Source organism: Macrobrachium rosenbergii, chromosome 50 (assembly GCF_040412425.1).
Source record: "Macrobrachium rosenbergii isolate ZJJX-2024 chromosome 50, ASM4041242v1, whole genome shotgun sequence".
Lineage (NCBI taxonomy): Eukaryota > Metazoa > Arthropoda > Malacostraca > Decapoda > Palaemonidae > Macrobrachium > Macrobrachium rosenbergii.
This window is the reverse complement of record NC_089790.1, coordinates 10,625,001-10,649,553: the sequence shown is the minus strand read 5'-3', so window position 1 is coordinate 10,649,553 and position 24,553 is coordinate 10,625,001. Positions and strand designations below refer to the sequence as shown.

The following is a 24,553-nucleotide window of genomic DNA, read 5'->3' as shown; positions in this document are numbered from 1 at the left end:
TTATCTTAATGTCATGATTTTAACTCTACTGAAATATTACACCTAATGTACACTGTATCACATGCCCAGGTGGCAATACTAGTGGCTTTCATTCAAGGATTGCCTAAGGATAATGACAAACCAGTACACACATAAGGTAAGGCTCCTTAATCTTAAATGAAAATTTTGCTAAAACTGTGCAAAGTGGGACGAACTACGACCTAAGGATGTTTTCTACTGATATTTAGGAGACAAAGACCAGCTTAGCATAGGATAAAAAGTCAGCTCTTTGATGTGATTCCCAAAAACTGAAAGTATCTACATCACAGTAGAAAATTCTGAAATTCTCACAATCTCCCAAAACTTAAAGGAGCAAAGGTGAGTGGATAGGAAAAGAAGTCTTTCTAAAAAAGCCGTAAAATGGATCTAATACACATACAGATACAATCTGTATCTGTATCAACAGCTACCATAAATAAAAATTGTAATCACTTAAACATACATACTAAGAGGTTATTAAACAGTGCATGTAGATTAGAACCACCTTTGTATGAAGTTTAGAACTAAAGAGGAGAAAAGGTAAGTAAGTGAAAAGACTCCACAGAACAAACTCATGGAATAGAGCAGTACTGTTAAGACTATAAATCACTTTACAAAAGAGTGATCATCAACATGAAGTATCAATATGAAGGAAGCATGGCTACAAAAGCCTTATGCAACAGCTGATCAAAAACCCTAAAAATGTTCTGAAAAATAAAAAGATTCTCAAGAGAGGATGACCAAAGTAATGTCAATCTCTCTCTCTGTAGGGTTCATATTGATTATCAAAGATATGACTATGAGATTCTAGATATTTCAGAGAAAGACCTAGAAGCAGCACAAAAAAAAAATTAATCTTGGAGTGTGCCATAACTACATTCTGTGCAGATCTGGTCCAGTTTTATTTATAAACTGCTATGTGTGCTGAAGGAATGATTCAAAAGGTTTTTCACCGTGTAAGGGCTTGTGTAAATTAGAACTGCAGTTTCTTGAACATATACTATTCTGGCCATTGCCCAAGTCCTTTAGTCCTTTTAACAGTTCCTTACTTCAATACCTCAACTTTCAGTTATATTCTTGGCTAACCTGTTAATCCTATTCCAGTGGAACCTTTACTTAACTAGACTGTGTAGGTTCTTCCCATAAAAGCATCCTTGGGTTTTGTTGGTTGATCTTTAATTTATATCCTTTCTTGACTAATATTTTAGCCCCATGATGTTTAGAAGTATCTAACTGCAGTTACCTTTTTATGTACAGTAAAAACAGTAAATCTGTAAGTCAAGGATAGTGGCCTGCTGAGTTCTAGATCCTTTGTTACAATTCAACTTTTTTAAGCAATGCCACATTTTGCTTTCACAAATTTTACCTGGCTTATAAAATACTGCACATAGTATCATTACAGCAATGGCAATTGTACTGTATGAAACTGGTTTTGTTTCAGTCACTTTTTACCATTTTGAGTTTCATTCAGTTAGGGGTATGAAATCTAAATCACCTTTTGCATGAATTTATATTTCTTTTGTGTTGCATGATTTTTTAAAATTCATTTGCCTATTCAGTATGAGCATATTAATGCATAAAATGTAACACTTCTTTATCAAACTGGAATACCAACATCTCACACAGCTGACAGCTGCTTTTCTTATGAAAAAAAATTAAAAACTCTGCAAGGTACATGGCTGCACAATGAATTCCCCACACATTCAACAATTTCTTCATTATCAACTGTGTACAAATGAAAAACTAAAATCTAAGAATTCCCAAATTCATAAAGTTATTACTCATAAAAGATCATGTTAGGTTTAAGCTATACAGTAAAGATAACAGAAATAATTAACAGTGCTGTAAACAAAATAAAATTACATGAACCCTAGTTTTGCATTATAACTGGGATTTTCCTGAAAATTTCCTGTCATACTTGGGCCACTTATGGCTCATCAAAAATTGTGGCGAGTGTATGCCATCCACTAAATATCACTGATAACCAATCATTATCACACAAGTTACTGAGTAACAAAAGTGTGATACTTGAAACAAAGGAGAAACCAACTGAAACCTGCCTAACAGTCCTCTAACGGCAACGAGGAAGGAAACAGAATAAACAATCAGAGAAGAATGGCCTAGCCAAAATGCCTGTTAAAAATAATGATCCACGACACCTTTCTACACAGACAGCACGATTAGCAAGGGTCAGGTGATATGAAATGCTTCCTTATGATGATGATGATGATAACTAACATCGCTGAGTTTTGACCTTAGGCACTCAAGGGTCAACAAGCTTACCCAAGGCACGTGTGAGAAGCTGTGTCAAAATTACTGTTTCAAAAGTTAATTCCAACTTTACAATATTATGGTCAATCATTGTTAAAAGCTAAGATATCTGTGTCAAATACCAAAATATGGTGGCTAGCAAAATAAAAGAAAACAAGAAAATCTATCATTCATTTTTCAACGTTAAGGCTGTTCAAAATATTTTCTCCGAAAACATAATAAAATCTGAAAAGCCACAGTAACATCTACTGGAAAAACGACTGGGGTTTCCTCTGTTAAAAAATATACAGAATCATGCACATTATTCAAAATAACATACACATAATTGTAATTTGAATTAATGGTTGTCAATCATGCTGTAAAACTGCAAAAGAACGTACATGCTCAAACATTAAGTTGCTCTTGATTCAGTCAAACTGGATGAAGTATGTGCCATATATATAAAGACACACGGGATTAAAATTCAGAACAGTGTATTCTAGCGATAAATACAGATAAAGCTATTTGATTACAGTCAATATATTTGCACTGTAACTAAAATGGGCTGCCTTTTCATAAATGACTATACTTTAAAGCCAAACACCTACTTCGCAACTGGAAAGGTAACTAAAATCCAACTCCGACAGAATTAATGAAAATTCCTCACAAGGCACATATACCTTATTGGGTAGTATTTTTGACATCCATCTGATATGTGCAGACCCTGCTCTACATACAAAAATTAATTTGGCGTTGACTGGCATATGAAAATTGAGATGATTTTCCATATAGAAAGTAATAATTCCCTTAGGTAGTTCTGATTAAACAAAAACACTTTTCATAAAAGGAGAGTAATTTTTCATCTCAAAAATACACTAACATCTTGAAATCCAAACTCCTTTGTACAATCAAAAGATACTTGTAGTAACTCAAGATGCCCTAAAGTAGGCTACCATTTACCTATAGATAAAATCCTACAATATATGAGAGAGAGAGAGAGAGAGAGAGAGAGAGAGAGAGAGAGAGAGAGAAGAGAGAGAGAGAGAGAGAGAGAGAGTTTCTCCAATCTTAAGCCTATTCCTTTTCATGTAATTTTTGTCACTGCTTTATTATCTAAGATGCAGAACAATAATTACTCAACTTTCCCATATGAAAGGTACTGTATTCATCTTTCTCATAAGAAAAGTACTTTCAGTTTTCCTCGGGGCAGGTATACAGTATAAATGTGAAAAATCTGGTCTTCATCATTCAAGCAAGAAATAAAGGTCTTATTCTTGTTTTAGCTATGCACATGTTACAATCAACCTAAACTCAACATTTGTCTTTGGAAGATAAAACAGATTAAACAGCAAATGGCAATTTACAATTTAAGAGTATCTGACAAACTTTAGTTTTCATTTCCCAGTGCTACTGTAATTATATTTCCCAGATTTTAACCATTTGAGGCAAACATACATAGTTTACCACAGATATTACAAAACATGGGCTCTTATCTCTTGTCACTGTGTTTTCTGTTAACTTTTCTTTCCAGTGTTAAACAGTGGGCTTCTAATAAAGTTAGGAATGCTAATGTTTCATTAAGAGTGTATAGATTTAAATTTAAAGAATGATAAAAGTTATTCAAAATATTTTGCTGTTTGCAAAACTACCTCAAGATTCTACAATGTCCAGGATGCTTTCAACTTCTTCGATTTACAATAAGTCTAACTACTAAAGTTGATGTGTTAATTAAAAATTTCTGATTTGCTAATGATAATTCTGGGTAAAAAGAGATACTAAGCTCTCAGCACAAACACTCTTAGTCTTAAATATGTTATAATTCACCCCAGTTAAAAAAAAAGTATCTCTAACGTCTGTTTATAGAATGCTATTATATATGGCCCAAAAACACAACGTTCTATTATTAAAGAAGCTGCTGTTGGATGGCTAACCTCTCTTTTTCACTTTCTCCTCGAGTCTGCTGGTACACAACAACCAACTGCCAAAGTTCAATATCTGCCTTCAAAATTTCACCTGACAAGAATTAAAGATACAGATTTGTCCTCTTTCTTGACCCCCAACCCCTCCATCTATAGCACCTGCAAATTAATTGACACTAAAACTCGCATCATTACAATTGGGGCCTTTAAAACCCACTAAGTGGTCAACAGCCAAAAATATATTAACTGTATATATAAAATGGCAAAAGTTTATAACCACGGTTACCTAGGCTTGCATTATTAAACACTTACTCAGGTAAAGAAATTATACAAGACTATACATAGTTGTACATATAAGCGCACACTGATGGGAAGACTTACTGGAAAATCCATGTAATGAGGATATACAAAGAGGAACATAGAACTAAAGTAAGAACAAACGGAGAAAAGGGGAGGGAAGTGTATCTCTTTTATAATAATTTTGAATAAAACTGGTGGAGGTGCTTGGTTTTAGGATTGATTATTTTCTTGACTAATCCTAAATCAAAATAAATTGACAAAAGTATAAAATACAAAAGAAGCAGAGTATAACAAACCAATTTTAATAAGTAGTAATTATTATTAGTACAGTATTTATTATTATTATTATTATTATTAGTATTATTATTAATATTACTATCATTATTATTATTTAATGCTGTATAACGATATATAACGAGAGTAGAATGTTTGTATGTGGAGAAATAAAAAATAGAGAAAATATTGATAATAAAAAAAATTGAAGTCAACTTACAAAATTTCAATAGACCAATATAATCGAAATCAATAAGAATATCTGGCTGAATAAATCCTCAAGCAGGCGGACATTAGCCATTGCTAAGACTGAAATACTGGCACATAATAAAAAGAAGTGCAGTTTGACTGCAAATCTCCCAAGATACATACATATATTTATATATATACATACAGTATATATGTATATACTGTATGTATATATTATGTATGTATACTGTATGTGTATATACATAATATATACATACAGCATGTACATATATATAAATATACTGTATATTATATATATATATATATATATATATATATATATATATAATATATATATATATATATATATATATATATATATATATATATACATATAAATGTGTATATATACACTGTATATATACACATATATACAGTATACACACATATACATATATATTTATCCCTCATGAGCAATATGCTTACGGCAACAGATAACCAATGAATAGAATACTGAGCTTTCTTCAATACTTTTAGACAGTTTCAGGTTACCACGACACAAAAAGGCCTTGTAATATATATATATATATATATATATATATAAATAAATAAATATATATATATATATATATATATATATATATATATATATATATATATATATAAAATATTGTCTAAAAATGTTGTCCAGAATGCCTTACTCTTTCTTAAATCCAGTACCTAGATACAATTTTTCTCACACCATAGCAATCTATATACAGTATTCTGTATCTATATTTTCTGCATATATATTTCTGATGGCTTGAAATATGAAAATTTTCAGCTGATTTTGTGTACTTTATGAAATACAAATTGGATCACTTTCATTAGTAGAAATCGACAATTTTGTAAGTCGTGTTATGTATTTAAAATATAGCTTTAGCTTTATACTTAAACAGTGGAGCTATTAAGCTGGAGACGTTTACTGCTTAAACAGGACGGAAGCTCAAGTGTGGGTCTGTATACTACACCACACATAATTGCAGATGTAATGTTCATATGAATTCAAGTATCAGTTTAATACTATTACACACACTGTCACCATTAAATTACCCACTGCAACATGAAACTACGGACAAGCATACAGTACAAATCCTATATCCATTGTCGATCAGGAACTAGATGTTCTGTGCAAATGACATGAGGTTTTCTCTTATATAACACAAGTCTGGTTCCTGAACTACTGCTGCTTTGGAAGAAGGAAACAAGGTTGAATGGATGCAGCGCTGTAGTCGCATACCATTTGCTATTGCTTATGGAAAGTTGTTTCATTTTAGCATTCAGTAACCTCGAATGTTACTGCTCAAAAATTACAGCACTGCTTATACATGAGACATACGCTTCATAAAAACTACACGGTAAAAAAATTTACTGATGCTGTGGCTAAACTGAAATATCAGGGTATAATTATTTTGATAGTTTTATAGAGTGTACATTGTGGGTGTGTGTATAATATAATCTCATATGTGTGTGAGAGAGAGAGAGAGAGAGAGAGAGAGAGAGAGAGAGAGAGAGAGAGAGAGAGAGAGAGAGAGAGAGAGAGAGAGAGAGAGATCCAAAACACAACATACGAAGAAAATATCAAAATTTATAAAAATAAAAAAATCCAAACTCAAATCTGACGAAAAGAGACAAATGTATGAGGCGATAAGTAAGGAATGCAAGAAGAGTCATCAAGTTAATATATACAAAATAAATTAGCAAAAACACAATTAACAAAGGGAAATCAAGTAAGATAAATAAAACAGAAAACCAGAGCTTTACACGAGCCTGGAAGTGTCTTGTTGGCACACCTTCAAAATTCAGCTGACTCTCAATTGCTGGACAGCAAAAGACATTGAACCAAACCAAAAGTAAACCTCCCTGGCAACAACAAATGCTTTCTCATTCAACGTGACAGTGTCTTTTTTTTTTTTTTTTTTACCTATCCTTACTAAAGGTAAGCTTCAGAGTTCAGTCTCAAAGAAATGAGACTCTCGTCATTTTCCTTCTATAAAAAGAAGAAAGAAGAGCGAAATGAGATGGAACAAACTTCGTTTTCATTCCCAGTGTTTTCATACTTCACAGACCATTGAATTTTTCTAATAATACCACGTGAGAAACGGAATCCAATTTTCAGGAACAACTAACATTTATTCAGAAAAACCACGGAAATAAAAAGAATTCCCCAAGTAACAAAAATATAGATTTCAATTAAACCTTGATCACGCACCGATGTCATAATAAGCTTTTATTGTGCGTGAGCAGAGGCCACATCAAACACGTAATCACAATGCCATTTCTTCAGAGGAACCAACAGTCTACGGATATTTCAATTAGCGACAGTATTTAGTGTGATGTGGGTGCCTCATTCAACCATGTATTTTGATGAAATATTTTAACCTACTGCATTCAGTTAGGGATCTCACATCTGTTCAAAATTCCAGTCTTCTTCTCTCTCTTCCTCTTACACACACACACACACACATCACATGCGCACAAACACAAACGCACATAAAAGTATTCTGTAAGATAAAATTTCCCACATAGTGTTTACAGGAACTGTCTACAAGAGAGAGGTAAGTTTTAATATGAAATGCACTCAAGTTTTAATCGTACTCTTTCTTTATAAGGTCTTGGAGGGTCCACAAGCGTTAAAAGTCCTCTTCAGTAGCTAGGATACTATGTATACTTATTAGATATACCACAAGGTCACACACAAATTCTAGGGCACATAAGGAGGCACAAAGTTAATCAATTGCACTGCTCTTTACTTCCTCAATTCAGTCTTTATTTGCATTCATACTGGAACATATGCACTGACATAACCATAGTTGAAGCTTTTGCAGTGAGAGTATTAAGGAACATTTGACTGATAGTATACAAAGCCAAGGAACAAAAAGGGAATATTAATGCAGAGGCAAGTTCAAAGACAACTGAACATCAAAGGATATGATGTATGTATATACATACATACATACATTATATACACATAGATATATGTATTTATATATATACATACATACATATATATGTATATATATACAGTATATGTATATATATATATATATATATATATATATATATATATATATATATATATATATATATATATATATATATATATATATATAATCTCATAACAGTCCACATATACACACCACCAAGACTAAGAAATGACTTACCTGTGATTATATTTTCTGAGGTTTTTTAAACCATATTTTCCCTCTTGCGAACCTTTAGAGACAGGCAGACTTTCAAGGTTGGCCATAAGAAGATTGATAGACGTTTTAAGTTCCTCCAAGTAGAGCGACTCCATCTCTTTCACAACAAATTTGGGCATCAACTTCCGGTTCTGTGAGGTGAAAATATACAACATCCAGGTAATATGAGACCACACGGAACATGCAATTCCTTTTAAGAATGAGGAGCATATAAACATGATTACTGTTTCTTGTGTGAAGAAAAGGTCACCATCATATGAAATTCTGAAACGAGTTCATCACAGCTCATGACGACCAAATAGTTATACTGCCCAACTACAAAAGATTGCACAGTATGTGTATACATCTTGTAGACTACATCTGCATACTATAAAAATTCTAAGATAATCAAAGTACATGAAAAACATTATGTTTACGAAGAAATTTCAAACATATATCTGTATATATCAAGGCTATCTTTAATACCAGAAGATATAACAAATTTTTCAATATTAGAAATTCATGAAACACAAGTCAAACTGACATGACATTTGGTAATTAAAAATGCATTTCATACCTTCCATGCATATAAATGTTTTGCTATAAGTTCTTGTTGGCATTAAAGACTACTAAGTCAATCTACCAAGTATAAAATTGCAGAAAGAAACATGGAAATGAGACAAGCTTCACATACAATGCTGAAAATTATATACAACCATAAAACCTTTGAAATCATTTTTAGTCTTACTGGAGATAATATCCAAAATTTAAGTAACGAGCCATTCATAAACTATATACATATATGAATAAATCAAGTGAGCAGGCATAAGAAGAACTGAAGAAATTAAAGTTAAAAGTATAACCACTTAAATATTGTAAACATAACTATATTTATATATACATATATATACAGTACATTAAATACAACCATCCATATGTATATATACAATATATGTTATTTATACTTTATAAGTACATATACACGCAAACACATGTACAGGCACAAACATGTACATACACACACATCATATATATATATATATATATATATATATATATATATATATATATATATATATATATATATATATATGATCTGTTGATCTGTTGGTATATCATATCCCTAGGGTATCTGAAAAGGGGCCTCCTTAGTGCAGCTGCCAAGTAGTCCTTCACTGTCCCTTTCAGGATTTTGAATGGAGGGGTGTTGTTGTCATCATAGTGACTTCGTCATCATACATCTTCGTCAGGACGAGTCTGATGTTTCTGTTGATGGGAATATTCCTAAAGAGGGAATCGACATAGAAGTAAGCTATAAAACTATCGGAACTACTACTACTACTACATAGGAGTTCAAGGAATTTGCTGAGGATGCGATGGTGTAGTGGGAAAAATTACTGAACCTGTGACCCAACTATCACGTCAAGACCTTCCTCAAACGTGATGGGAGGGTTACAACAGTGGGGCCACTCCTACATGAAGCCATCTTAAATAAAACAACACAATTGAGCAGCCATCACTGGAGTCGAGTCTTCCTATAGCAGTACACTGAAACAGCCAATGAACTCTGCTCCCATCCTGACATTATCCGCTGGGTAGGCAAGAGTTCTGTATGTACTCTCTTAAAGAAGGAAGACTACTTAACCAAAATAGATACAACTCTTAGATGATACGAAATTCAAGATCACAAGGAATCCTGCAAAGACATCAAGCAATGAGCCAACCAGCTAATCAAAGTGGTCAATGCTCATCAGGATGGCATCAAACTCCCAAAGGTAGTAGGGATCTTTAACCTGCACTTTTTCATGGGAATGTGAGAACCCATTAGAGTGGGGGGGGGGGAATCCAACAGTCTATAATTAGCCAGATCCCTACCCTCATCAATCACCTTGCAAAGAAGTTGATTGAAATCCTGACGTCTTTCATCCCCTCCCACTACAGCATCGAATCATCAACATAATTCCTTGATCTCACCCACAGTAACGGCTCCAATGGCATCACAGCTTCCCTTGAGCCCGAGTCTCTTTTTTACAAACATTCAAATGCATACTGATGACTGTGCATGATGATACCACCCAAATCAACATCCCCAGGAGACACCGAATATTCCACTTGGCATCTGCAAAAAGGAGGCTCTTTCACAGACCCTGGGGAAACAATTTACCATCAGAGTGACAGCAATGCATTAAAACCCACCCTTACACGTGCTTTTCATGAACTTCAGTATAGGGGGCACTGAAAAAAAGGCCTTCAGGGAAACAGATATCCCCATCATCTACTGTTGTTATGCCGTTGATACCTTTCTCAAGACCGCTGATGATGATGCACTCCTACATCTCCAGGACACCTTTGCAGTGAAGTCTGGTCTATGCTTCAAAATAGAGAGGAGCAAGAACAATCAGTTTCCCTTCCCTGGCATCCTAGTTAATTACCAAGATAACACTGAAACCTCTGTCTGCGTTAAGACTACCATTGCAGGGCTCTGTCTGAATGGTGCCAGCATGTGGCCCGACAGCTGCAAGAAATCTACTTACACTGCATACATCCTAAATGGCCTCTTCCATCAATATGTGGACAGTGACATCCTTAACACCACAACTGACTGGGTTACCAGGAAGATTGTGGATCAAAGGTACAACAACCACATTAGCAGGGATTCAAAAGACATCAATGATGAAGGGGTAGCAACCCTTTCTCACAAAAAGTATGTGACAAAAGCACACAAGAAGGATGACTGCATTACGTAAGACATCATGACTCTCAAGCTTCCATCCTGCTGGGAGTACGACAGGTAAAAATACCGTCTCATATACTATAAATCTGAAGAGACATTGCATCTTCTAAAGAATAACATGGGTCACCACACAGCTGAGCTCCAAAGGATTAACCTGCTATGTGGGTCGGACCAAGCTTCATGTATTGGGAAGACTAGGACTCATCCATTGAAGAGAACGACCAGGCATTTTCAGGACTGTGCCATCAAGTGGCACTAACTTGAGAAGTATGGTCTCTGTCTCACTAGAGTAATATTAACTGCAAGGACGGAAGTATTAAGACCACAAGAGAAAGCCCCATGTACTCTCCATTCATGGTGCATTCAATATAGGCTAAATACCTACTGTTCTGCTGTGTTTATTCTCCATTAAAATGAAATTGTGTCGGTTTTGAGATCTTCAACTATCTACTTTCAAGCAAAATCGCAATCTTGTACACAACCAGGACTATGAAGATGAAAACACATTCCACTACACTGGAAAATTAAAAATAAAACCGTCAACTGCTAGGCTGCTATTAATTTCCAAATATTCTAACGGTCACTTTTACATCCCCTCTCACACACACACACATTTATATATTCGTAACAGCTACAATGCCCTCTTAACTTCTTGATTTCCTTTAAGTTTTTGGAAATGTTGGCCGCAGCCTTGAATCGAAATGAAGAGCCAATGAGGAAACTCAGCACCTGTGATGAGGTTCGGACTCAAGCATGATGGGCTGAAAAGTGGTCGATTTAAACCACTCTGCCACCAAGATTCATATAAGCATATTTCAGCTCATTCATACATATACTGGCCAAATTTAGAGAAATTTTACTAGTGCTGGAACAGACCCATCCTCAATGTTGTGGCAAAGTTTTAGTATTTACTGCTTTTCAGGCTGAAATATAATAATACAGAATCTATTGGTTACTATTTCCAGATATGTATGTATTCACAGTAGCCACAATGGCCTCTCAACTTCCTGATTTCCTTTCACCTTTTGGTTGCCCCTGTCACGACAAACCCTGGTAACTAAATGAAGAATGAGAGCTATGATTTCTTCATGTATTCTTCGTTTGTAATCCAGGTACTGTAGTGACAATTCAATTAAAAAGTAAATACACATTTCTGAAGGGTTCAAATGTAAAAGAGAGTGACTTTTTTTGGCGCGGAAGTACTTCAGAGGCAGAGGTACGTCACACCTCCAATGACTGTTAAAGTCTTTGAGGATGGCATGATAAGAGAAGTCAGATAACTGGACAAGAGAAGTAGATGCAAAAAACTTTGGAAATGATAGGGGCCATAAATGAAGTTGTATAGTTACATAAATAAACACAATACTTACATACATAAATACATAGGTATATTACAATACACAAAATTAAAAAAGATAAGGATGAAGTATTAATGCACGATAAGCACCCCATGTTCCCTAAACAATTCAAAACAATCAAAGTTAAAATCACTTGCATTTAGTCTTCTTTAAGATGAGCATTTTATTAGAGACAAGCTTATAAACATTAAAATCACGACATCTGAATAAATAGCTTAACTGCGTGGAATAACGAAAAAACGCAATATAATAAACTATAAAACTAAAGTATAGTTATTATTGCATACAGCATTACATCTTATAACTACAGAGTACTTGAAAAGTGTCAAACAGCTCTGAATAAAAATATAAATCATAACTACATGAAATGCATTAAATATGCATGAACTAAGAAATATTGAAAGTTAAAAGCATTTACAAGAATAGGATTTAAGTATCATTACAAGTTGAGATTTCATCTGCTCTACATAAACCATAACAGCAGAGGAGACAAAGTATGATAAACCAGATACATGATGGTAAACAGAATCCAAAACTCAGGAGTAATCACACAATCGAATAATAAGTAAATTTACACTAAAAGAACCCAGAGTCAAAACTTGAGGTTTAATGGTAAATACTAAGGGCACTCTATACAGGAAGACTGCATAAAATACTAAATTATGTAATTCAAAGAACTATTCATTCACCTTCAAGTCAATAAACTTCAATGAACCTATATAATAATGCAAGTAATCTGTTTTAAGAATAACTAGCACAGCCAATAGCAACTGCAATTGTATGGTATCAATTGATATACCTATAATATAGCAATTATATGTACATGTATTCCAAATTCAAGGATCTATACAGCAACTCAAATAATCCAGGATGCCACAGTGACAGCAATGATCTTGCAGATATGAATACTAGTCACTGGAATACATATGACACATACTATGTACAGAACTAATAGCCTTAAAAATTGGCAGAGCAAAGTTTTATTTACCTATAGCCTTCATCCAAGAACTAGTTTCTAAAATCTACTAATTCAAATGCATACCTATGGCAGACTGAGGCACCTAGGATGAATTCAACGGTAAACTTACTTCTGGGTCCCGTTTTAGACCTTCTAATTCCTTTTTTAAGACGTGGAAATAAACAGAACAACAGATAATGTGGTAAATCAGTATAAATGCTGGAGGAAGTTTAGGAAAAAGAAACATGAAAAAAGAAAACCTTAGTTTTAGGCCTACTTTCTATGAACAAGATGACTTCATTAGAACTTTCAACAGTGAAGTAACTACGGTACATATATTATCAAACAATTTTACACATTTACCAAAACTATAACCTAACAATCAGTGTCACATGCATTAACTGACACTCCTAAACATTAAACCGCAACTCTACAAAGGACATAACTATACACCAACAAGATGAGTATTTTCTATGAATATTTCGTAGTAGACTCTGTTAACAATATCCTTATCACCTTTATTAGAGTTCTTTCCTTTTCTGGTAATGGGGGGTAATGAAAATAATGGATTAGGGACTGCTAATAAAAGCAGTACTGAACGTTGATAGTCAAGTATTAGCATACCATTAATTCGCTTACAGTTAAACAGTAGATAAAATTAGAATAAATGGACAAATATTTATTTAAGAAAAATGTCAACCACCTGATAGGGTAAAACACTTACTTCTCATTTCAAAGGTCACATACTCCTCTTAGTCATAACATAATGACAAGTTCGAAAAGAGTGGCACATCCGCAAAAGCCAGAATGAAAACAGCACTTTGTCAAATACTTACCCCATTTATATAAAGAAATCTGAACTATCTGAAGAATTTAGCTCCGATGAAAATGCTTGAATTTTTCAATTAATAAACAATCCGACAAAAAGCAAGATGCAATGGCAGTTATTTGTAATCCAATATTGTTCTAGTCATGGTCTTCATCTGTCACTGATTGGTGTGTTCTACAAACGAATGGTCTCAATCATGAGATGCTACTGGAAACTGATCTCTGACAAAAAAGATATCTCCAATGGAAGTGTTCCTGCCATCTTACAGCAGCTGATATAACACGATAAAGTACATCGTTGCCGAGCTCAATAATGAAAGTCAGTCAGTGATGAGATGACAACAGTAGCTATGAAGTTGCCATTCCTGCCTGATGCCTGCAATTTTACTATGTCTGGAGCAACGTAGACAACATAAAAATCCTACTTAGGAACCGGTTACTCTGATTTAAAAGAACGATGCCTTGAATATTAAAACTTTAAATGAAGTTTCTCTTTTGGAAAGTCCTCATAAGATTACAGAACATAAGCGAGAAGTAAGAAGAATATTAAGGGCCAGAAGGCAGGATAGAGTGAGAAATTATAATAAAAGGGAGATTAAGGAAGTTCCACTTATAGATGAGATACTGATGAAGGAGAGAGAGATGGAGATGGTTTGGACATATTGTCCACACCAACCTGAGTTGCGGAATTTCACTGAGGTACTTTGAGTTGTAGGGCATTGGAGACAAAGATGATGGACAATTAAAAGCAGACACATAATTCTGCTGCTTAATAACTGGCAAAGACACTGCTAATTCTGACAGGTAATCCTTGCTACTCCAACTACTGGAGCATCTGTTGAGGCATCAGAAATAATTTGAACATTGGAAAATACTTGAAAATACCTTAAACACCACTTAAAACAGATTTCATCAAATGCATCACGGAATCTATATATTTTTCATAAAAAGATACTATTAATTTGTTTGGATCCCAGGACTCTCTGCATCTTCACCTTTCAGACAAAATTGCTCAATATGTGGCCTCCTTACACCTAAAAATGTTAATCATATGGCCATTAGTAGAATATATCTTGTCTGGTTATCGCCCATAAGCCATATTTTGACAATTAATGTACTTTACAACTCAAATCTATTGAATCAATGTCACTTGATATGGTGAGAGTTAAACTCCGTATTCTTTTGACATGCCACATTATAACATTGCCAAATACCTGAGGTCTTTCATTATTCTTCATCTTTAAACACCCTCCTGGGCAGTTTACCTGACGATAATGTCCATAAATGTAGGAAAGGTTGTTAAAAGTGTCAAGCTCCATTGCCTTAGCTTCTCCGACTCATATCTCAATTTATATATATGCACAGATTTATGTTAGATGGTTATTTTATTTTTCTTTTCTATGCGGTTTTCACTTTTTTCACCTGGGGCATTCTACTCTGTGGGAATTTGCTTTGTAGGTTAATGACCTCTTAGATTTGTTACAAATCTCCACTCCTCTCCAGACCCACAACTCATGCATCTCATCTAAGTAAGTCTGGGTCTTCCAACTTATCTGATGCCCAAAGAAGCCCAGATGATGTTATCACATACTCTTCTCCTCAGGGTGATTCAAAGGACAACCCAAAGCCTTCTCAATCTCTTCCTTCTTCATTAGCTCGTCTACATATGAAACTTGTGTAATCTTCCTTATGGTATAGTTTCTAACTCTAACCTGCCATCTGGCTCCTAACGTTCTTCCTTAATCAAGAAAATCTTTTAGATATACCTGTAGTTTCATAGTCATAAAATGACTCATATCTGCAGAGCAATATTGGTCAAACTAGACTAAGCTATATCTGATTTCCTAATCTTATTCAGCCTGGCTAATGTTTGACTGCCTTTTTTACTCATTAAATTCAAGAGAACTTGTAATGTATATCTCTCTTCCCATTTATTTTAAGTAGTATTAACTTCACAACAGATAAACAATGACTCGCAAATAAAAGATACGGGACAACTGCCTGAGGATCTTCACGGAAAAATGGAGACCAAATTGTATTACTCTCGGGAGAGTTAAGTCAAAGCTAGTGAAAGTCTCACAGATTATGTTCCAATAATGTATTTAACAAAATTTTAAACAGTTCTAATAAATATATTGCAAAGAATTAATATACCGACTGTATTACATCAACAGCATTCGAAGAAAAACAAACAGCTTTGGATTAGGTTCTCTAGTCGTTTTACTGAGGCTCCGTCTCATTACGCCCGTTTTCTGTCAGTAAATCTTACCTTACAGCTGAACTACTGTGGTGATATCCAATATTATCTAGACAACTTTCGCAACCTACATATATATCCCATCAAAACGCGAAGTTGATGTAATAACTATTTCAAGCTAAAGTGTAAAGTAAAATCTGAACAACAGATTTATTAAGCAAATTTAACGTAAGAGAGCCTTCCTTCTGGGGAAGTGTAATGCACTGTCACATTCAAGGAACTTGCAAGAATATAGTAACTTCCATAATGGCGGCAAGAACAGTATAACAAGGCATAATTTTCTTTTCTTCTATTTTGTCTCGGGTACAATATTCTCCAGAACTTACCATTCAATACAGGATATTATTTAGCCACCGATATTTCCACATACAGAAAAGTCATAAGAAAATAACTTACTCTAATGATTATCACATACAGTCAAGAGAAATTTCAATAATGTGATTTTGTGAACTTCAACAAGACATCCTAAAACACGGAAAGGGAATTTAAAGTCAACAAAGGAATTTAAAGTCATATGTAACGTGGCATGCAATTAATCTAAGCAAAATTCTGGCGTATTCTTTGACATACATTTCTTCTTATAAATCACTACACAAAATGAATTCAGTACTGTAAACCGTACATGTAAATTTACCTTTTGAGACGAAGATTTGTAAACCATATGAAAGTTTCTCCACTTTTCCAATATACAAAAACAAATAAAGGATCAACAGCAACAGGTGCAAATTTAAGATTCCCTAGTTTACAACAGAAGATTATAACTGACTCCTAAACCACTTGCTGAAAATGTTATCAATTACAGTGAGTTCATTCCAGTATAATCTACCCTATTAGTAGTTTGGACAACCTTAATGTCAATCTGATGTCATTCACTTGAACTGTTAAAGATAATAACATCTTCGTTTCAATGGTTAAACTTGCGAATGAAAAATGATTCTCAAAAGACCACCAATTAAATCCTAAATAAAATCAGTGGCAGGAAACTGTCATACTGGGCTTTAAAAGGCAACATAAATTCACCTAACATTTCTATTAGGTCACAAAGCTTCAACTATCCTATCACCCAAATCGACATTAAGTTTACACAAAAATTAAGAAAAGGCATTTTTCATAATGTGTGACTTACTATCTGAAACGTACCTAGGAGTAGCACAACAGACTGCACTTAGAAACGGAATTTTCCGTTATATCACTTTGTGAAAAGTGACCCTCTGAATTAACCAAAGGAAGATAGAATGAACTACATAAAAATGGGTCCTAAACCTTAGCCTTTTCCTAAAATACCTTTTTCTTAGTTAACCTAACGAATAAGTTAAAGGAATAAAACATCACCTGACATAAACACTAACTTACAGGTTTCAGAAGTACACATGGAGGAAAAATACCAACATCTCTGGCAAATGAAAGTCTAACAAGAAGAATTAATACGTCTAGAGCCAAATGACATTAGTGCACACATAGAGAAGACGGGCGACCATTAAGTAGGCAAATGAAATAAGCACAATTAAAGAAGAACGTTTAAGCATCTATCAAATTATGAACGAAACATTTTAAGGAAGACACATCGAACCATACACAGTAACTGCAGGAAATGAGAGAGAGAGAGAGAGAGAGAGAGAGAGAGAGAGAGAGAGAGAGAGAGAGAGAGAGAGAGAGAGAGAGAGACTCAACCCAGAAACAAAAAGCACGACAGCAAGGGTTGTGTATATACTCGTAGAGACTCACCCGCTCCAATTCGGCCACTTTCTGCATGCGTCCGTCAAGCTCCCTCCTAATTGCGGCTGCTTGTTCATCCTGACTGTCCAGCTGTAGAGAGATATATGGATTGAAATCATAAAAATATATAGAATTAGTATAATGTATCCTTGGACTAATACACGTGCATCACTACCCTAATACTATTTTCCTTGCATTTTAATACATTTTTATCTATTTATAAATTTATTTTTTCTTTTTTAATAAGTGAGTCCCTCTTTTTCTGTATTTTCCTTTACTTCCTCATACTTCTTCCTAACGAACACCATATTCTTTGGAAGCTTGAATTTCGAGTCAATGGCCCCTGTGGGCTTGTTCCATATGAATAGGGTTCATTTTCTGAATAATAATAATAATAATAATAATAATAATAATAATAATAATAATCTGAAAAAAAAACAAATATAATTAATCGTCAGCTACAAAAATTCTGAACACCCTTCAGCTATGCATCCGTTTTGCGGAACATCACTGAATTACAAGGAATTGCAATGTCAAGTAAAAATGGTATCTGGCGCAGAACACCTCGACATGAGCAAAAGGAACAGTGTTTGGCTTAAGCATGGCCTTTTCATATTCCTTTTTCCTAGTACAATACCACAGGCACACACTACTTTAAAAGATTATATTTAAAATGTGAGACGTTCTGTTTTGACACTCATGTGGACTGGCAAGTAAACAAACTATTCAAGCAATTCAGAAGTGTTAGTTCGCAATAATATTATCCCTAAATTAAAAATCTGATTTTAAAAGGGAATTTACGTCTCACCAAAACGTGAGTACCAAAATAAACAATACATTTCACTAAAAAAGAGATGGGCAAAATGACAAACAGAAGCTGGCACTGTTCTTTTCTGGTATGCCTGTTCGGAATTGCGTACTGTATTTCTAAATGGCAAAAAATAAAGTAGGTAATTGCCAAGCAGCTACACATGAAAATCATCTATCTGAATCGATATGCCTCTGCCTGATGGGAAATATCGCCATTCACTATAAAAATGATTAAAGACAAAATTTCCAAATGTCATTAATTCTAAACCTAAAGGCTCACCTGCAGCGCATTGAAGAGTAACTGGTGCTCAAACTTCTTAATACCAAGAATTTGTTGAAACATATCGAACAGCTGTTCTTTGGGCATAATAAGTTCGCTGTTCAGAGTCTGCTGCATTCTACCCGGTCTCTTGCTGTCTTCCTCTCCTGGTGGAAGAAGAAGACGAAATTTGCATTAGGAGGCTTAAACGTACCCTAACTTTTTTAAGATGGTATGAAGGCACATACCCAACCGAAAAATAACGGAAACAAATTAGATCTTAATAACTCGAGGAAACGCAACTGAATGCTGCAAAACCTCCATTTCATGAAATATATTTGAGAAATATATGTCACATAACAAACAAGAGCTAATGGCAATACTTTTCAGTATTACTCTCTAAATGTGAGTCCATTTGAAGTGGCGTTGTTACGACAATGTCCAAAGTACTAACAAACACACACACACACACACAGGCCTACACATGCACACATATATATACATACATATACACACACATACACCATTATGCCGTTTCCTTATAAAGGAGGCGACTCCAAAGGTAACACAACCGACAGGACCCAACCATACTCTAATTCCTGACCGAAGGATGTGCCCCTGTGCAACAAACTTCCACTTACACAAAAGAAGCTTATCAGGAGAGTCTAGAACCCACTACGCATACGAATGATACCCCTCTACCTCAAGCTTCCTGGAAATTGAACCCCTTACTCTCTAATATCTCCTTAACACCATCCAATCCTTTTACGGTCATCCTCTCCACTTCCCTTCTGGCACTTATGAATTGCGCTCTGTTTTCACCAACATAAAGTCCCTGATTCTCTCCACATAACCAAACCATCTCAATCTGAACCATCCTTTCACCTACTTAATTTTTTTTTACTATTTCTTATGCTCCTCTCCACATTTATCACCCTATCAATGCTTACACAGCATATAATAACAAAGATTTTAACTCAACAGTTTCTACCTGTTCTCTTTCATTTGCAATCAACAGCCAAACTTCACTTCTATAAAGGAGCTTTGGCTCAACATTCCCTTCATACTTTCCCACCATGTCTTCCATTGATTCCATTGACACTCCTAAACGTCTTATCTTTCCTTAGAAGGGGATGCTTCTCAGGGGGCTGCTCTCTCTCTCATATATACAAGTATATATATATATATATATATATATATATATATATATATATATATACATATATATATATATATATATATATATATATATAATATATATATATATATATATATATATATATATATATATATATATATATATATATATATATATATATATATATATATATATATATATATATATATATATATATATATATATATATATATATATATATATATATATATATAGCTATATGTCAATAACGTAAAAATGACGCCAATATAAGAGAGGGTAAGAGACGCCAAGTTCCAACACTAGAAATGTTACAAACCTCCTGAACTTCAGGCTGAGGTATTAATTACCCACAGACGTGTATACCCACATAATACATATTTCCAAACAGATTGCATTTTAGGATATATGCATTTTCATTATAAATAAATGAATGTTTATACACCAAGAATAAAATGAACTATACGAGAGATAAAGGTACGAAAAAGAAAAAAAGCAGAACTTTGTTAACGAAACGGCGAATCTCTATCGGCATCTGCCATCACTCTCCGCAGAAACAAGAGAGAAGAGAAGAGAAGCCGACAACAAAAGGGCGCCTCGGAGATTCCTTCGTCAGATAAAAAGTGGGCGTTCGAGTGACGCCTCACTCTAGATAGCGGCGGAGAAAATGTTACATGCTCGGGCCCTGCCTACCGGGAGGAGAAAAATATATGAATAAGAAATATCTCCCATCTACCCCAGCAGCACTGACGTATCAAAGACCTCGTCCTGGAACGGCCTATACCGCGAGGAAACGTCAGATTTGTATCTCCTTGTTCGATGGGATTCTTACCTCTTTCTTTTGCCCGGCCTTTTTCTCAGCTCATGCCCCTGGCGAGATTCTAACAGCAGGTAAATTATCGCTTCGCTATTTCCCACATTTCCTTATCTGTTGTGATTTTGAAGGACTTTTTTTTTTTTTTTTCTGGGTCATATTTAAAAATCAACTCAGAGTTAGAGTTGATTTCCCTCTCCCATTTCAATTCTTCATGTGCCCACAAAAGTCGAGTGGGTACGGGAACTTCAAGGTCTGGGTATTTCATTAGTTAACCCACCCATTTCACTACTAATTTTTATGAACAGTGATGATTCACTGAAGCCGTAAATTTTGTCTCTATTGTACATCAGCTCATATGAGTGACAACCTACATTGCACACTTGATATCAATATCAATATCAATATATATATATATATATATATATATATATATATATATATATATATATATATATATATATATATATATATATATATATATATATATAGAGAGAGAGAGAGAGAGAGAGAGAGAGAGAGAGAGAGAGAGAGAGAGAGAGAGAGAGAGAGAGAGAGAGAGTATTAAAACGACTCTCAACTTCCATAAAAGACTGGTAGTATTAATATCCAACTTGAGTTTCAAGCACCTTAGGTCCAGAACACGAGTTTTAGGGGACTCAAATGCAACGTTTAACATTGTCTAAATTTAGAAACATTATTGCAGTATGTTTTAGGGGTGTCACGCTCAGACACAGACATTTCCAGAATCTAGGAATATTGCTGCTGCAAAATCTAGCCCAGAAGTGATCGAATACAGAAAATCATTTCTCTTGGAGGTTGTTTACAATTTTAAATTTTCCGTCGCCTCTTTCAGTGGTGCTTCTCTTGCAACCTGACCCCGAAGTCAGTTTGGCTAACTTTCCAGTTGTAGGCTATAACCATGATATAATTTATTCTCTTCCCTCCTTCACTGATGTCTCAACTGACTATGTTCACTATGTTTAAAGAGAATTTAAATATGTTAAACGTTCTGGTCGCTTCCAGAATAAAATCTTTGTTTTATGTAGGTTTTTCTTGAAGGTGCTAGGTCCCGAAGACCTAATGAGAACGATTTATTTCCTGCGTAACTAATTAAAGAAGAAATCTGCTTAGTAGAGGTAAAATGAAAGGTTTTACAGAGCAGACTCCAAGACAACAGTATAGGGTAAGATAGGAATGCAAGGCAATAAAGTTAAATCACAGGTGGCTTTGGAGGAGAAACAAGACAATGCAAATGTCATCATAAAGCTTCTGAAGCAAGAATGAATCTTAGGTACAGAAAACGTCCCCAAGTCTCTCTATCTCTCTCTCTCTCTCTCTCTCTCTATCTATATATACACACAAACACACATATATATATATATATATATATATAAATATACATACACAAAACACATATTTATATATATATATATAATATATAAATATGTATATAGATATATATATATATATATATATATATATATATATATATATATATATATATATATATATACACAAACATATATATACAGATACACAGTTCACGAGAAATACATTCCAGCATTTTATCCGGATTGCAGAATTCCAAAAGAAAGCATTCATCACAGCGTTGTCAATTGTATTGCCAAATATGAACAGGCAGTGTGTTTACTGAGAGGAAATCGTTATTTCCTAATGTTACGTCACTGCTCAAGCCTGGTAGACTCTCTCATTGCTAGGAATTAACTCTAGCGCCATCCGTTTGAAAACTTTCATAAGTTTCATTTTCGATGGTTATACATTCATATAGAATCTTCATTTCTTTAAGCGAGGTTCCTCTTCAAAAATCAACGTGGGGACGGCCGTTCTTTATTCTTTTTGGTTTTCTGAAAAGAAATCTATTGTGCCGGCTCTGTCTGTCCGTCCGAACTTTTATCTGCCCGACCTCAGATCTTAAAAACTACTGAGGCTGGAGGGCTGCAAATTGGTATGTTGATCATCCACCCTCCAATCATCAAACATACCAAATTGCAGCCCTCAAGACTCAGTAGTTTTTACTTTACTTAAGGTTAAAGCTAGCCATAATCGTGCGTCTGGCAACGATATAGGCCAGGCCATCACCCGGCCGTGGTTAAAGTTTCATGGGCCGCGGCTCATACATCATTATATCGAGACCACCACCGAAAGATAGATCTATTTTCGGTGGCCTTGATTATACGAAGTGGAGAAAACTCGACCGCGCCGAAGAAACTTCGGCGCATTTTTTACTTGTACTTTACAAAGGTTTTCAGCAATCCCACTTATCAGCAATCTGCCTTCGGAAATTAGTTTAAGAACTAAGAGTTTGCAAATTAATTCAAATTCCAGTTTACAAATGAACCCACACCCTTCACATTTGCGCATGAATTCCAGAAGCAAGCATTTATAATGTGATACACACCAACTCACACAATCACTCCCAATTACAAATTGATTCAGACACTCCATGCTCACTAAGTAAATTAAAACACCATCTATTTGCAAAAGAAACGCATTTACAAATCAATTCAGTCCTTCTGTAATCTCACGTTAGTTCAAGCAGTCGGCAATAATAAGTCAGTTCCAGGAATCTGCAACTATACTTCGATCAATCCACACTTACGAATAAATCATAAATTTAAGCACTGCATTTACAAATTAATTCGAGCCCGCACAAAACAAAATCAGATCAAGCACTCCGCATTGACTAATTAATTCACGAGACGGCAGTGCATCTTTTGTGAATTTGGTTTGGCGGTATTGAGAGCCTCTGAGCCAGTGCTGACTGTTCAAGATACCCAATGATTGTATAACACTCTAACATCTTCCTGACAGTCACTAAGGAAAGATACAGTGACTTGGGGTAATTGTCACCTAAATGTGTGAGCATATTACTTGTCATTAATTTTTTATTTCATTAAAAGGATAAGGCTCATAAACAAAAATGGTACAAACATCACTATAAAACAAACGCACAAAACCATGTAAACTGGATAAGGTCACTGTTGATTTTTAAACACTAAACAACAACAACAGCGCAGATTCATAAGAGAGATAACACTCACAATTCCCGCAGCCTATCGAGATCCACCAGTTGGCTGTTCTCAAACAAATGCCCTGAGAGCTCTGCTGACATCTACCGTTATTGGATTTCAAATCTTGTCGAAAGGATAAATGATTCTGGCTCTAGACAGCACGGGACTGGGACATTCATAAATGGATGCCCTCCGGCAAAAAATACGATCATCTATTTTATTTTTCGCAAATCATGTCATAGATAATGCTCAAAGAAATCCCTCTGCCGAGATCTTTACTGTTTTTCTGTACGGTTTGTGTTTTTTATAACTAGTGTTTTTGTGCTTCTTTATAACTGTACCTACATTTGAATACAAACATAAACATGCATACATATACAATTCATGCACTACATCGTTTCCCAATTCGATAACAGAATTTCAAAATTTAATAACTGAATATACTGTGCACACATTTC

General features: G+C 34.6%; 1 protein-coding gene across 42 annotated transcripts in view; it reads right to left on the bottom strand.

Annotated features, from left to right (window-relative positions):
- Cadps (calcium-dependent secretion activator 1) overlaps window positions 1–24,553 on the bottom strand; it is a 760,773-nt gene that overhangs the window by 216,297 nt on the left and 519,923 nt on the right. For 26 of the 42 annotated variants that reach the window (XM_067093725.1, XM_067093755.1, XM_067093754.1 and 23 more), the window contains 4 exons: window positions 19,112–19,257; window positions 18,031–18,111; window positions 13,351–13,380; window positions 8,153–8,322 (listed from right to left, as the gene is read on the bottom strand). In XM_067093725.1, coding sequence (XP_066949826.1) covers window positions 8,153–8,322; window positions 13,351–13,380; window positions 18,031–18,111; window positions 19,112–19,257 — 427 coding nt within the window. The remainder of the gene's footprint in view (window positions 1–8,152; window positions 8,323–13,350; window positions 13,381–18,030; window positions 18,112–19,111; window positions 19,258–24,553) is intronic. The other 16 variants (XM_067093767.1, XM_067093729.1, XM_067093736.1 and 13 more) reach the window with 1 other exon arrangement.